This window comes from Bubalus kerabau, chromosome X (assembly GCF_029407905.1).
Source record: "Bubalus kerabau isolate K-KA32 ecotype Philippines breed swamp buffalo chromosome X, PCC_UOA_SB_1v2, whole genome shotgun sequence".
Classification (NCBI taxonomy): domain Eukaryota; kingdom Metazoa; phylum Chordata; class Mammalia; order Artiodactyla; family Bovidae; genus Bubalus; species Bubalus kerabau.
This window is the reverse complement of record NC_073647.1, coordinates 129,039,750-129,054,777: the sequence shown is the minus strand read 5'-3', so window position 1 is coordinate 129,054,777 and position 15,028 is coordinate 129,039,750. Positions and strand designations below refer to the sequence as shown.

Sequence of the window (15,028 nt, the reverse complement as noted above, 5' to 3'; positions counted from 1 at the left end):
TCAGATCGAGTAGAAATTTCAGAAATAAATTCATCATAATAGTCCATGCCACTCTACTCTCTTGTTCTTTATCTCGGCCAGCAATAATTGGGTGGGGACCAGCTCATGAAGAGTGAAGCCAGGGTAAGGCACAACACTGGTAAGCCAGGTGACTCTCTGTCCAGCCTGATGCTGCAGTAAGAGTTTCATTGTCCAACTACACCACTCCTGCTGCCTGGAATGGGTCTTGCTGAGGTAAGCTTTTGCTGCAGACCAAGCCCTCCTAGAAGTGAGTGACCTAAAGCCACAAATGGGTATAGGTATTTCCTTGGTGGTCCAGTGGCTAAGATTGCACTCCCAATGCAGGGGACCCTGGTTCGATCCCTGGTCAGGGAACTATTCATGGATCCCTCAGGTGGCAACTAAGAGTTCAAATGCCACAACCAAAGATCCCAAGTGCCACAGCAAAGACCCAGCACAGCCAAATAAATCAATTAAAAAAAAATAGGTATACCTTCTGACTCTTCTGAAATCTGGCAGGGTAGTTCTTTTTGCCTGGGCTACTGCTCTGACCTAGATTGAGCTTGCACCGTGTCTGGGGCCAGCTGGTGGCTCAGCAGGGCATGGACGGGCTTGGATGGCCTCATGCATGTTTCCTGAAACTGGCTCAGTGTCAGCCTGGACTGATGCGGGTGCCTCTCATCATCCAGTAGGGGCTAGCTCTGGCTCATCCTCATGATGGTCTCAGGGGTCCAAATGCAGTGAGAAGACAAGCTCAAGCGCTTGGGCTTTGGAGCCTCTGCTTGGGTCGGGTGGCTGGGTCACAAAGACAGCCCACATATAGGTAGGTTTCATAGCTCAGTCATGTCCGACTCTTTGTAAGACCCTATGGACTGTAGCCCACCAGGCTCCTCTGTTAATGGGATTCTCCAGACAAGAATAGTGGAGTGGAAGGCTGCAATATAAAGGCCACCTCTGTGTGGAAGAATCTGCCCAGCAACACTGAACAGGGGCACGTATGCAGGGATGGGAAAAATCTGTGGCTGTTTTTGACTGATTTCACACACAGGCCCTAGCCTCTACCACCTTGTCGCATCTGAATTATTTCCCCTTGGTCACTCTCCCAGAAGGTAACAGCAGAAAAACAAGCTACTGAAAAAAGAAAGTGGTACCGCCTGCTTTTCATGGAGCCCTTGCATGTTGTTGCCTTACTAGGGCTGCTGCATGCTGCCTGGGAAGACAGTCAAAGCAGATCCCCGGAGAGAAGAGATGGTGCACGTCTGGGTGTAAAACCTCCGTCCATGTCTACTCAGCTGGGAGGAGGACTGGGGAAACCAGGGGGCCCATTTCCTGAGGAGTGGGTGGCCGAGGGGGTGAGAAAGGAGACACAGAAGACCTCAACTGGAGGCGGCAGGCCATGGCTGCTCCTTCCTTCCTTCCATCAGCTCATGGGTGTCAGGGTCACCCCAAAGCCACATCTCCTGGAAACGTGTACAGTGTGGTTTAAAAAGATGATTGCACATAAAAATTTCATTTTAAAAAGAGTTATCAGGGGCTTCCCTGGTGGCTCAGTGGTAAAGAATCCGCCTGCCAATGCAGGAGACACAGATTCGATCCCTGATCCGAGAGAATCCCACATGCCGCAAAGCAACTAAATCCATGCACCACAACTACCGAGCCCATGTGCACTAGAGCCTCTGCTCCGCAACAAGAGAAGCCACCGCAGTGAGAAACTCGCATACTGCAACTAGAGAGTAGCCCCTGCTTGTCGCAACTAGAGAAAGCCTGTGCAGTAACGAAGACCCAGAACAGCAGGAAAAAAATCAAAATCAATAAAAATTTTTAATTAAACAAAAGAGTGGTTTTAACAGTTTACATTTAACATTGTATTTGGAGGTCATTTTTCAGCATATAGAATTGCAAGGACACGAATAGTTGGTAGAAGAGCTGGCCCTTTACCCCTAGTCACTTATTGTTAACATCTTGCCTCATTTGCTTTATCATTGTACTCTAATCTCCCCCATATATATATATATATATATATATATATATATATATATACACTCTCTTTCCATTACTCTCATTTTATACACACACACACACACACACTGACTCTCTCTCTCCTATTACTCTCAAGTGATTATACATACACACATTGAATCATATGAAACTGAATTGCCTACATTGTGGTTCTGTACCCTAAGTACTTCAGTATTTATTTTCTAAGTCTATCTTCTCAAATATCCTTTAAAATTCCAAGAACAAACACTGAAGAAGGGCCCCGTGGCCAGCCGAAGGGAGCCCAGAGCAGGGCACCACAGTGCTCAGCTGGGAAAAGCCCTCTCCCATATGCTCTCCTCTGAGGCCACAACACCCCCCTCCCCTTCTAGAAGGGCAACACAGCAGGAGGAGACACAACAGAAAGAGACAGGGAGAGATGGGCCATTCAGCCTCAAGAGAAATGAGGAAGGGGTGAAACATTCATGATGGCTTCTGGGAAATCAAACAATCCTGGACGGGGGGAGGACACTCAGAGTTGTACTTTATTTCAAACACCAATGGGAACGAAGCAAAGCATCATGCTGAAAAGGAGTTCATGGGGCTATGAGAAGACTGGACAGACGCCCCCAAGGACATGGACTTGCAAAGAAGCCTTGGGAAGCCTTAAGAACCAGAAGCATCTCAGGAGTAGGCACTGAAAATATTTGTGTTTTTTTTTCCCCCCTTCTAAAAATGTTCTAGTAACATTTTCCTCCTTTTGAATGAACCAGCCTTATGATGTGAAAAGCAGCGCCCTGCAGCTCGGAGGGTCTCAGCTGTGGCGTGCTGGCCTCTAGTGGCCAGGAAGGAACCTCCCGCTCCGGCTCTGCCTGGCTTCACTGTGACTTCAGTGAGGAGGGGGAATGGGGACTGGAATTTGTGACGAGTGTCTTAGTGACTAACCATGTGGAGGGCTCCTTGGGAACACTGGAGACTATTGGCCTCTCTACACAATCCACCATTTACCTGGATAAGAAACTTTCCTTGGCCCAGAACACATTATGGAGGCAGCCTTTAGGGCCAGATGCGAACTCCTTGTTTCTAAGATGTAGACAATATTCTAAAGATGTGTGCATTATTTGCTCAGTTGTGTCCAACTCTTTGCAACCCCATGGACTGTACCCTGCCAGGTTTCTCTGTTCAAGGGATTCTCCAGGCAAGAATCCTGGATTGGGTAGCCATTCCCTTCTCCAGGGGATCTTCCCAATTCAGGGATCAAACCTGGGTCTCCTGCACTGCAGGCGGATTCTTTACCATCTGAGCTATCAGGGAAGATAACGCTTTCTAGTTTCTCTGATGAAAGGTACACGAGATGGCAGGCAAGATGTGCTTGGAGCAGACCCCCGTGAACATGTCAGAAGGAAAACCAAGTGAAAATAATGTAAACCAAACAAGTCTGTAAACTCTAAAGAAGTACATGTGCATACATTATTTTTGGAAAAAATAATCAGTGATCATGTGGCCTCCGTAATAGTTTCTTGGACAAGATGTGCAACTTCTCCAAGCTTCAGCTGGCCCATCCAGGGTAACAGTACATTCTGCATGTATGTGTGACCGAAATCACAGGAGTCAAAAGGTGAAGGGCTTACTTTACCTTTCACTGTGCCACACTGACACTTGTTAAAGATTTAGCAATTTAGCTATTTTTATTATTATTTTACTGTTTTATGTTGATTATTCTTTAGGAGATACAGTCCCATCTTCAGCTTTATGACACACCAGGAGAATCCTTCCCTAAATTGAAACTCTACTTCCCAGCTGGGGCTTCCCTTGTGGCTCATCTGGTAAAGAATCCACCTCAATGCTGGGTTTGATCCCTGGGTTAGGAAGGTCCCCTGGAGAAGGGAAAGGCTACCCACTCCAGTATTCTGGCCTGGAGAATTCCATGGACTATCGTCCATGGGGTTGCAAAGAGTCGGACATGACTGAGTGACTTCACTTTCACTTTCATGCACTGAAGAAGGAAATGGCAACCCACTCCAGTGTTCTTGCCTGGAGAGTCCCAGGGACAGAGGAGCCTGGTGGGCTGCCGTCTATGGGGTCACACAGAGTCAGACATGACTGAAGTGACTTAGCAGCAGCAGCAGTCCCAGGTGGTGCAGTAGTAAATAATCTGCCTGCCAATGCAAGAGACAAGGGTTGGATTTGCGGGTCGGAAAGATCCCCTGGAGAAGGGAATGGTAACCCACTCCAATATTCTTGCCTGGAGAATTCCATGGACAGAGGAGCCTGGTGGGCTACAGTCCACGGGGTTGCAAAGAGTCAGATATGACTGAGGGGCTGAACAGCAGGAAGTTTCTGGTGTACATCAAAGTGATTCAGTAATACAAACATATATATATATATATGTGTGTGTGTATATATACATATATATATTTATTTATTTACTTTTAAGATTGAGCAGCAGGAAGGAAAGGGCAGGGATGTTCTAGTTTTGGGGGGGGGGAGGTTTTTGGCCATGCTGTGCGGCAAGCCTGATCCCAGTTCCACCAGGGATGGAGCCCGTGCCCGGGCAGTGGAAGCGGGGCGTCTGAACCATTGGTCCGCCAGGGAAGTCCCAGGGATATTCTAGATCAACGTTTAGGACTCAGCTCTAAAGACTGTGAGACTTGGAACTCCCAGGTCTATTCTAAAATCTCAAATGCAGCACTAGAACTACAAACTGTTTACTCAACACAGAAGCCTCCTGAGGAGTACGGAGAAGAAGAGCTGTGGGGGAGGTAAACACAAGGGGAGGTGGAATTTACCTGGAGATGAATTTGCTCCCGGGTTGAGTGGCCTAGCTGGCGTGGGGGACGAGGAGCTGAGAGACTGACGGGTGATGTCCCAACGCACCTCAGAAACTGGAAAGAGCGCGAGAGGTGAGCCAAACGAGCCAGCGTCCCGGCGGTGCCTCTGACGCAGGAAGCGGGCTTCTGCGTTTGCACGTGTGCGTGCCCACGTGCGTGCGTGCATGACGCCAAAGATTGGCTACACCTGGAACCGTGGCATGACTCCCTTGTGATCGGCTCAGCTTGGCAGACTTCAGAAAGCAAGGGAGCAGTCATTTCAGCCACAAGGGGGTGCTGCCCAGAAAAAAAAAAAACCCAAAACACTCAAGGCTCAATTATGGAACCAACACCCCTCAACTTTTTGTGCACTTTTGTGAAGCTTTGGATACCTACCTATTATAGTACTTGTGTCCTTGAACATTGGATTTGTGTCTGCAGAATGGTAAAAGTGTTTCTAGATGCTGGTTATGACAGCTCTTGCCTCCTGTTTTAACCAGAATTGGGGGATGTTGGGGCCCCTCCTCCATTTTTATGGTCAATAGAGTGTAGATTCTATGGTACCCAGAGCCATGGGTTGAAGAGAAAACTTTAAATGCAATCTGTTTGTTTGTTTGTTTCTGGCCGAGCCTCACCGGTATGTAGGATCTCAGTTCTGGGATCAGGAATTGAACCCACGCACCCTGCAGTGCAAGCTCAGAGTCTTAACTACTGAACCGCCTAGGAAGTCCCCAGTCTCCCATTTTCCAGATGAATTAAACTGAGGCCTGAAATTGTTACAAAGCTAACTTGAGTGTGCCTTAAGCTTCCCAGGTGGCGCTAGTGGTAAAGAATCCACCTGCCAATGCAGGAGACACAGGAGACTTGGGTTCCATCCCTGGGTCAGGAAGATCCCCTGGAATAGGAAATAGCAATCCACTCCAGTATTCTTGCCTGGAGAATCCCATGGACAGAGGAGTCTGGAGGGCTACAGTCCATGGGGTTGCAGAGTCAGACATGACTTAAGTGACTTTGCATGCATGTGTGCTGTGCAATGTCATGCTTATAGTTCTGCCTCTCCAGGCAGGAAAGAATCCCTGTTGAGCATTGTCTAAAGGGCCCTTTGTAGGGACTTTCCCTGGAAGTCCAGTGGCTAAGACTCCATGCTTCCAATGCAGGAGGGGTAGGATTGATCCCTGGTTAGGGAACTAAGATCCCACATAGGAAGGCAAAGAAAAAAAGAGAGAGAGAGAGAGAGAGAGAGAGAGAACGCCCCCTGTAGGGTTGCACCAACCCCTGGTTGTAGGAAGCTTTGGTGCCACATAGGATTGTTATTCTCCTCGTCATTGCAGGTGACCCCTTGGGAGGCAGCAATGCTGGGAATCAGCCAATTAGCTGAAAGGAGGTGGATTGACAATGCAGTCATTTGGAAAACCATTTAATTTCACTTGCTGCCAACTTCCGATAAGAAGCATATACACAATCACCTAAGACAGGAGTGCTGCTTAATATTTTTTCCAAGTGTTTAAATATTACCACTTAGTGGTGATTACCTCTTTGCATATTTGTAAGAAAACAAATAAAATGAAATGGATTACTGGGTTATTAAGCCACATTTTGTTATAAGGGATGTAAATAAATTTCATATTTTAGTCTGCCAATTATGTTACTTCTCTCCAGCTTCTGAATATAATTAAAACTGTAATGTGTCTGTGATCAAAGTTTATATTAATATTTAGATTATTAAAGTACAGAGAGAAAATGATTTTCCACAAAAGACGTCTTAACTTAGTAAATTAAATAATTTCCATTTTACACTAGGAGAGGAAAAAAGGAGAAAATAACTTGGAGATTTCTAACATGAGCAACTCGGAGGATGAATTCACATAATTAGAAATACATTAATAGTTGTGGGGGATTATTTGCAAAAAGAACTGCAGTAATTTCCTCTCTCTCTTCATGTCCTTGAGCATTTCCCTTCCACTCCTGGCTTGCCCGTGTGACTCGCTTTGGTTAATGGAACCACAGCAAGTGTAACATAAGCAAAGACTTGCAAAGTGTGCATTGGTCTTGGAAGCTCTATAATCACAAGATGTGAATGAGCCCAGGCTAACCTGCTGGATGATGTGGGACACATGGCCAAGTCATCTTCTTCCTTACCTGCCATAGAGCCAACAATCAGACATGTGAATGAGGCCATCGGGACAAGCCAAGCTCCGCCAAGCTCACCCAGACCAGATGAACAGCCTGCCAAATAGTAAGCAAGTATAAACATTTATCCTTTTTAAAATTATCTTTTAAGTAACTATGTTTGGGGTGATTTGATTTGTAGCAGAAGTGAAATGTGATCAAAGGTATCATCTTTAAATACTGTGTTTTTAGAGAAAAAATTAATAGCTCTGTTCCACTCCCATTACAATTTACTGAAAGAGTGGCATACATGCATTGTCTCTACTTCCTTTGTCCTAAATATCTTTAAACTCCAATTGGATTTCTACCTGCTCCACCTCCTGAACCTGCTTCTAGAATGCCAAACTCTCCTAGCCTCCCACTCTTGTCCCTTCCAGTCTCCTTTCTGACTCTGCTACTCCTTCCCAGTTTCTAAAAGATTGAGCTTCTGGGTCGTCTTCTCTATTTTACATGATTTCTCTGCATAATTCATCCTGTTCCATGGCTTTCAATGTCACCTGTACATTCATGGCTCCCATATTTACATCTCCAACCCTGCCCTCCCTTCTGAATGCCAGATTCCAATAGCCAGCTACCTCCCAGACATCTTCATATGGATATCAAACTCAGTGTGTTTGAAAATAGGACTCCTGATACCCCACCCTAGACTTCTTTTCCCATGGCTTTCCTAATATTAATATATCAGTTACAGGCATCTCCAGCCATCCAGTTGGCCAGACAATAGGATAAAATTTGTCCTCAATTTTCCCCTTTCTCTCTCCCTTTAAGTACAATCTATTAGCAAATTGTGTTAGTTCAATGCCCCAAATACATGTGCATCCTCTTCTCTCAACCTCCTAATATATTAGTTTGAAACACTGTCAATTGTTTTCTAAGCTAATACAGTTTACTTTAAAATGGGTCCTGTTTCTACCCTTGCTCTGCCATAGTCTATTCTCTAGACAGCAGCCAAAATGATCATTTTAAAACATTCAGTGCAAATGAGATCATACCATTACCTTGCTTAAATCCTCCAGTGACTTTAGATTGCACCACAAATAAAGGACCAACTCTTTACTGTCTAATCGAGCCTCTGCCCTCCTCTCTGTGGCAGACTCTTCGACTGGAATGTGGAATTTCATGAACATGGTTTTGATTATTTGTTTGTTGGCGATAGTCAATTCAGTAAGTATTAAATAAGTGATTGGACAGTCATAAAATGAATAAATGGCTATGTTGGCACTTGTGTTCTAAACATTATAATTTCCTTTGATATTTTAATGTATCAAAAATATATGAAATGCATATGCCTTAACAATTAGTAAACATAAGGACTGCCATCCTTGAAACTTTGTGGTGATCATCATATGTAAGCTGATCAGTAGATACATACACGGAATTTAGTTCCCTAATCTTAATAGGAGTAATGAAATCCTGGAGTGATAAATATTAGTGAAATGTTCCTTGTTTCATTTTTCTTTTTGTTGACCATGTGGCATGCAGGATCTTGGTTCCCTGACCAAGGCTCACACCAAGGCTCCAATTTGATTTATTGCAAAATGGAAAGTTACAGAAGAGCTAAAAATGTGTTGTGAATATATATAAAGCAAACACATGTGTGTGTGTACACACACACACACACAGAGAAGTTAAGCCTAAAGTTACTGTACATAGTCTTTATGTGATTATGAGAAATTCATCTCTATATAAAAGCCACTCTGGAACATCTCCACACTTCACACACTCACAGAATATTGCTTGTTACTGCACCTCTGGCTTGTTGCCGCTCTTGTGTTGTCAGGTAAGTCCAGGAGATCACCGCACCCAGCAGCTCCAGGAGCAGTGGGGGATGTATTTACGGTTCCTACTCTAGTGGCTTTGCTACTGTGGGGTAGAACGCGATTCATGTCCTTCCTGCGCTTCATGTGAAGGTAGAGTCTTTGCAAGTGTGCCAGCGCTTGCCTTTGTCCTCATTCTGCTGGTAGAGCATTACAGGATCGGGAAGTCCCACTGCAGCTCCACAAAACACATCCATTAATCTTGGTGCTTCCCCCCAAACACACATTGTGCTTGCTGATGCACAAGCTGTGCCAGCTTGATCCCTTTTGATTCTTAACTGAAATAATTCCCTCCTTTCCAGCCTCTGCCAAGTGTGGAAAGGAGAGCTAAGTGCCCTCCTCAGAGTCAGCCCCTCACAGTTGTCTCAGACAGGTTCAAGTGCTGGAGTCCTCAGGTACCTAGTTGAATGCCATCAAAACAGCCAGCCTGGGTGTTTCAAACAGAAGCAGGTTTGGGGAATGGCAGGGGGGATACATGATTTATTTAAACAGGATGAAAATTAGCCCTGGTATGTGTGGATTTCAAGGGAAGTCTTGCCATGTAGTAGTCACTTAGGTTGGCGTCATCACCCTAGCCTCAAAAACGTGGGGATTCATTTCAGAATTGCCACACCCATTCAACACCATTCTTAACCAGCTTGACCATTGCCGGTTATTTTCCAAATCTCTAGAATAGGCTGTGGGCTCTCCTGGTAGCTCAGAATACCCACTCCAGTATTCTTGGGCTTCCCTAGTGGCTCAGACGGTAAAGAATTTGCCTGCAATGCAGGAGACCTGGGTTCAATCCCTGGGTTGGGAAGATCCCCAACTCAGGGGAGGGCATGGCAACTCACTCCAGTATTCCTGCCTGGAGAATCCCCATGGACAGAGGTGCCTGGTGGGCTATAGTCTATGGGGTCGCAAAGAGTCGGTCATGACTGCTTGACTAAGCACAGCACAGAATAGGCTGTACCTATTGGACTTGGGTCATTTCTTTGGACTTCCCAGCATCTGAACACTGTTGGGGAAGTCCTCCCCGTGAATCTGGGTGGGAGGCAAAGATAGGCTCTTGCTAGAGGACTTGACCTTGCTAATCCTTTCTAAGGGACAGAGGCAGATCAGGACAGGGGTGAGGGGGGTACCCTCTAGTGGTGGTCAGGACTATGTAGGAGAGGGGCGTACTCCCCAGACCAGTTCTGAGACATCATTTTGGGCATGACTTCTGTTGCTCAGACATCTCCTTAGGTCTGATATAATTTATAATAATAGAAGTGGTAAGCAACGTGTCTATGGCACACTGGTTAATTCATACACTTGTTATTACTAAAACACAAAACTAAACAAACACTATAACCATTGCTGCATAAAAATTACCTCCTAAGCTACAAATGCTTACCACCTTTGATCCAGAAAGCTCACTTCTAGGAATGTGTCCTGCGGATATATTTTCGCGCAAGTGAAAAGATGAAACGAGAGATGTGTGGTATTGTCTATTAGAGCAAAAGCGGAAAACCACCACCCACATGTCCCACCAAAGGGGACCACTTAAGTCACATCCCACAAACACCCACTGGACTATGAAACATCTATAAAAAAAGTATGAAAAAAAGTGAAAGTGAAGTTGTGTCCAACTCTTTGCGATCCTATGGACTGTAGTCCGCTAGGCTTCTCCACCCATGGGATTTTCCAGGCAAGAATACTGGAGTGGGTTGCCATTTCCTTCTCCAGGGGATCTTCCCACCCCAGGGATTGAACTCAGGTCTCTCACATTGCAGGCAGACTCTCTACTGTCTGAGACAGCAGGGAATCCCTGGTTTCCTGGATTTTTTCCTGAAAAAAGTATGAGGAAAGCATTTTATATGTTGAAACAAAAAGATCTATTTCAATATAATTAAGAATGGATTACTTGAGCCCATCCTTAAGTTTAAAAAATCAAGATGTATTAATGAATGCATAGAATGCTAGGTTCTAAAAAGTAGGAACCTATGTTTGTAATTGCTCATATAATACTGACACTTTGGGATACACAAGAAATTATTGATATTTATTCAGAGGGCAGTGAGGATGAAGTGGGAATAAGGTAGTGAGGGTCTTTTCACTGGCTGTGTAGATTTTTCATTTTTTGACAATATGAAAGTATTACCTATGTAAAAGTGACTAAATAAAAACAATGCAGTCGACACTTTTTTTTAACATAACTGCGTGCTTTATTGAGAATACACAGTAAAGCAGTAATATAATACAATAGTAAGGCATATATTTGGTGAAGTCTGATATGTTGTGAAAATGCAGTAAAACTGAAGTTTTAAAAAAATAATTAGTAAATGTTACAGTGTTGGTGTTAAAACACAATATATTACGACACGCAAGTAAGAACCCAGTACCTGAAAACAATGACATAACATGCCATGTGATGTTTATGTTTCAGTTACATTATGACTTACAGTTTACTACTCGGTGGTTATAAGGAACATGAAATAATGTCCAAATTAATGTGTAAAATGTAGCAATAAAGCTCTCAGTTTTTATTCAAATATTTTGAGACTCACTCCAGAACTAATGTCTAAAAGATAAAATAAAACAAAAAAGATTAAAACAAAATCAAGCACTCTATTTACCTCTGATTTTAGAATGAAACTTAAACTTCTTAGTAGGAAGTAAAGTAACCCCTTGTTTTAAATCATGGTTAAAAAAAAAAAAAAAAAAAGCCCAAAATCTCAGGTAAAGAAAAAGTCCAGCGTCACATAAAGGAAAAAAAAAAAAAAAAAAAAAAAAGCCAAGACTAAAATCAAATCTTCATGTCATTTGTTACCTTAGAGCTTTGGGTTTTCTTTTGGAAATTATAAAGGAAAAAGAAAATGGAGGAAAATGTTCACACAATGGACAGGTGGTGAAGCTGTGAAATCAGGTGTGCACAATTATTAGGAACACCCCAAAACCAAAGTGAGGTAGAAATAGCATGAGAAGCCATGTTTGATGTTAATTATCATTAGTAAAATAAGGAACAAAACCCACTCTCCAAAAGTTAATTACACTTGATGTAAGAGGTAACAGATTTGCAAAATGATAGCTCACAGGGTGATTTCTATTGAATGGATGATAAAAAAGAGTGAAAGACTAATAAGACAAAATGAAAGAGTAAAGCTTTTTTCCTACCAGTTAGTCCTCTTGCCTGTACCCCTCTTTTCGAATGATTTCTGTTTACTTATATATATTTAACCTGCCTAAGCCACCAAAAAGGGGTTTGGAGTACCTCTTGGAACGTTTGAATCCATTTGCGTTCCCACTCAACAAACCTGCCTGGAGTTACTTATAGAGAAAAATGCCGAACAGGGACGCAGGGTCCTGGGCGTCTGGGTGGATATTTAACAGTGTCATAATGTGATGGGGCAACTGTCTTCCACATTTTCACAAGGGTTATTTTAAATTATGTCTTGTGGCATTTACAAACTCATTGAAATGGGGAAAAAACTTACAAAACTGGAAAACCAAGACACCCACTACTGTTTGTGAGAAAAGAACTGCGCTGTAATTATAAAGCTCTCTCTGTAAGGTTATGAACAGTTATCCAATCCTTTACATGAAGAGCGGTCTGCTCTCTCTGAGGGAATCTACAGCCCTCCTGCCTGGGAGTTAAAAATGCCTTCAGATGCTCTTTCGTCAAAGCATCACTAACTCTAAACTGTGGCATTGTCAGCAGCAGGAAGCTGAATGTATCAACTAGTGGATTACTCTGACATAATAAGTCCTGTGTATTCATTCATATGTCCCTTAAAAAATTCAATACTCTAGTTGTCAGTGGAAAGTTCAAAATGAGAAACATCTGGAACCCTAGACCATGTTTTAGTGTGGTAGTTTCCTTCTGGCTTCAGGCTCCAGGGAGGATTCATTCTAGACCAAGCAGGTGAGCCTGGGTGATGAGAAGCACTTTCTTTCCATTAGGAAGTGGCAAGAACATTTGAATGAGAAATTTTAAATGTCTCTTGAAATTTATATTTACCTGTATACCTACAGTGCTTACATACTGATAGACATATAGATGTGTAAAACGAAAACCCATGGCCAGTCCCACTCAGTCAACAATTCCAAACAGAGCTATGTGAAGTAGTCATTTGGTGGTCTTAGAGGAAGTCCTATCTTTAATATGCAAGAAAAGAAAAAAAATCCATGAATTTCATATGGATACCACGCTAAAAGGATGCAAAACAATGCGCTGCCTCAGTTTGTGTGTGTGTGTGTGTGTGTGTGTGTGTGTAGGTATGTGTTTGTTTTTAGGGGTTTTTATAAACAACTTTTTTTTTTAATAAAGCACACATTAGTTTACAATCTTTCTTTATAACTGTTATAAATTTTTAAACAACCCAAAATGCGTTCCATATAAAGAAATGGCAAGTTATTTAGCTATCAAGATTTTACATGTAGTTTTCTTTTAACTTTTTGTACAATTGCATAGACGTGTAAAACCTGCCATTGTTAACAAAACAATAACAGACTTAGAAACTACTGAAATCTACAGTATAGTACCACTACCCTTCACAAAAATATAGATTTTTTTTCTTGTAAACTCTTACTGTCTAATCCTCTTGGTTGTATGAATATTATAAAAACCATGCGGGAATCAGGAGTTGTAAAACATTTATTCTGCCCCTTCTTCATCTGTCATAACTGAAACTAAGGACTCCATCGCTCTGCCCAAATCATCTGCCAAGTGGAAAAGGCTTCCTACATTGTGTCCTGGAAAACAAACAGAGAGAGAGAGACTTGATGCAAGGTGCAGAGATCATCACCCCAACTCTTTGCTGCTGTGGAAATCATCCCCCGTTTCTAGGTGAAGACAACACAGACGCTGCATCGAGGGGGATACACAACAGGGCTTGGTTTTTCACCAGTGTTCCAGGAAGAAGCAAAGCCTTGTTAATGAAGCCATTCCACATTGTTAGTATCAGCCTCCTATCAGGGATCAGACTCTTAGCATCATAGAAATGGCAAAAGTCCAAGACTATACTCCTCTTATCAGGATTCCATGGATAAGCGCAAGATTCCTGTTGTAAGAGGAATAATTCATGGTGGCATGTATCTTTTCCACCTTGTTGTAGGAGAATATTTACTATGTACTTGTATTTAAAAGAAAATTTGTTTTTACTATCAAACAACCACCACCATAACTATCACCACCAGCATCACCACCACCACCACTCTACCATCGCCATGATGTGAAGTCTTCATCTCAAGGCTGTTACAAGCTGTTGGCTCACATCTAAGGCTATGGTGGAGGTGACTGTTTTCTCTCTGTTCTTACTTGAATTGAAAGAAACTCTTGACCTTTTTATGCACTACTAACATTTGAATTAGGAAGCTTCAGGGAAAAAAAAAATCACTTTTGGCTCCAAATTATTTGAGAGCCTAATTAGAATATGATCCACATGTGTAGCATGCCTTTGTATATCCAGTGAATCCATTTTTGATCTCCTCATAAATGAGGGTTAAAGAATAGCCTTTTAATAATAATATGACATGACCTAGTATTAATTCCCCAGCATGGAGCATAAAGGCAGCCCAATGTCTCTTGGTACTTTGTGGTGAAATTCAGATCTAGAGTAAGATAATTTGAGACATACTTTATGACTTGCCTTTTCATGTATGTCCCATATTTTTATACAGCTAATTTTAATTCTTGGATATTATTAAATCATTCTACTATTCAAGTACTGCCTTTGAAAGGAAAAATGCTTTACTAGGCTATTACTACCTTGCCATGTATCAACTTTACAGATTCCCATAATAATTGTTAAAATCCCTATAAAAATTAAAGATAGACTAGGGCAGGCATTCTAGTCTAATATTTATTTCAAGAGACATATCGGTTTTAAATATACGAGAGGATCTGAAGAGGATTCATAGGCTGGCACTTAAACAGCCATGGCACCGGATCAAGTTAAGACTTAGTAAAAGTTTAAGGCAGTGCAGCCATTTATATTATGGTGACCAAGTTTGTAAATCTCTTTGAGCTTTATTAGGGCAGAAACTTTCAGTGAGGACTAATTGTGCTGTAAAAAAATTTACTCCGGATTTTGGGTTTTCTAAACCATAAAAACCACACAAAGACATAGTGAGTCCTTTGCTGCTCCTCAAAGCACAGATATCAACCTGATGCCAGCAGGTTAGAGAACTTCCCTTGTGTCTTCTCTGGGAAAGCTGTACAATTATTCATGTGTGGTTGAAAATAGATGGACTAACTGCAAATTTTAAATTGCTTACAATCTTAACAACAGTCAC

The 15,028-nt window shown here is 42.6% G+C and overlaps 2 protein-coding genes across 19 annotated transcripts in view; both read right to left on the bottom strand.

Moving 5' to 3' along the window:
- Nucleotides 1-5,631, bottom strand: part of LOC129639096 (uncharacterized) — a 229,641-nt gene extending 224,010 nt beyond the window's left edge. For all 12 annotated transcript variants that reach the window (XR_008708173.1, XR_008708176.1, XR_008708174.1 and 9 more), the window contains exon 1: nt 4,767-5,631. Coding sequence is in view for 7 of the 12 variants with exons in the window: in XM_055563985.1 (XP_055419960.1) it covers nt 4,767-4,974 (208 nt within the window). In the remaining 5 variants the exon portion in view is untranslated. The remainder of the gene's footprint in view (nt 1-4,766) is intronic.
- Nucleotides 5,632-10,947: 5,316 nt separating this feature from the next.
- DMD (dystrophin) overlaps nt 10,948-15,028 on the bottom strand; it is a 2,389,494-nt gene continuing 2,385,413 nt past the window's right edge. For all 7 annotated transcript variants that reach the window (XM_055564496.1, XM_055564495.1, XM_055564498.1 and 4 more), the window contains one exon: nt 10,948-13,486. In XM_055564496.1, the coding sequence (XP_055420471.1) occupies nt 13,389-13,486 (98 nt within the window). In that variant the 3' untranslated portion in view covers nt 10,948-13,388. The remainder of the gene's footprint in view (nt 13,487-15,028) is intronic.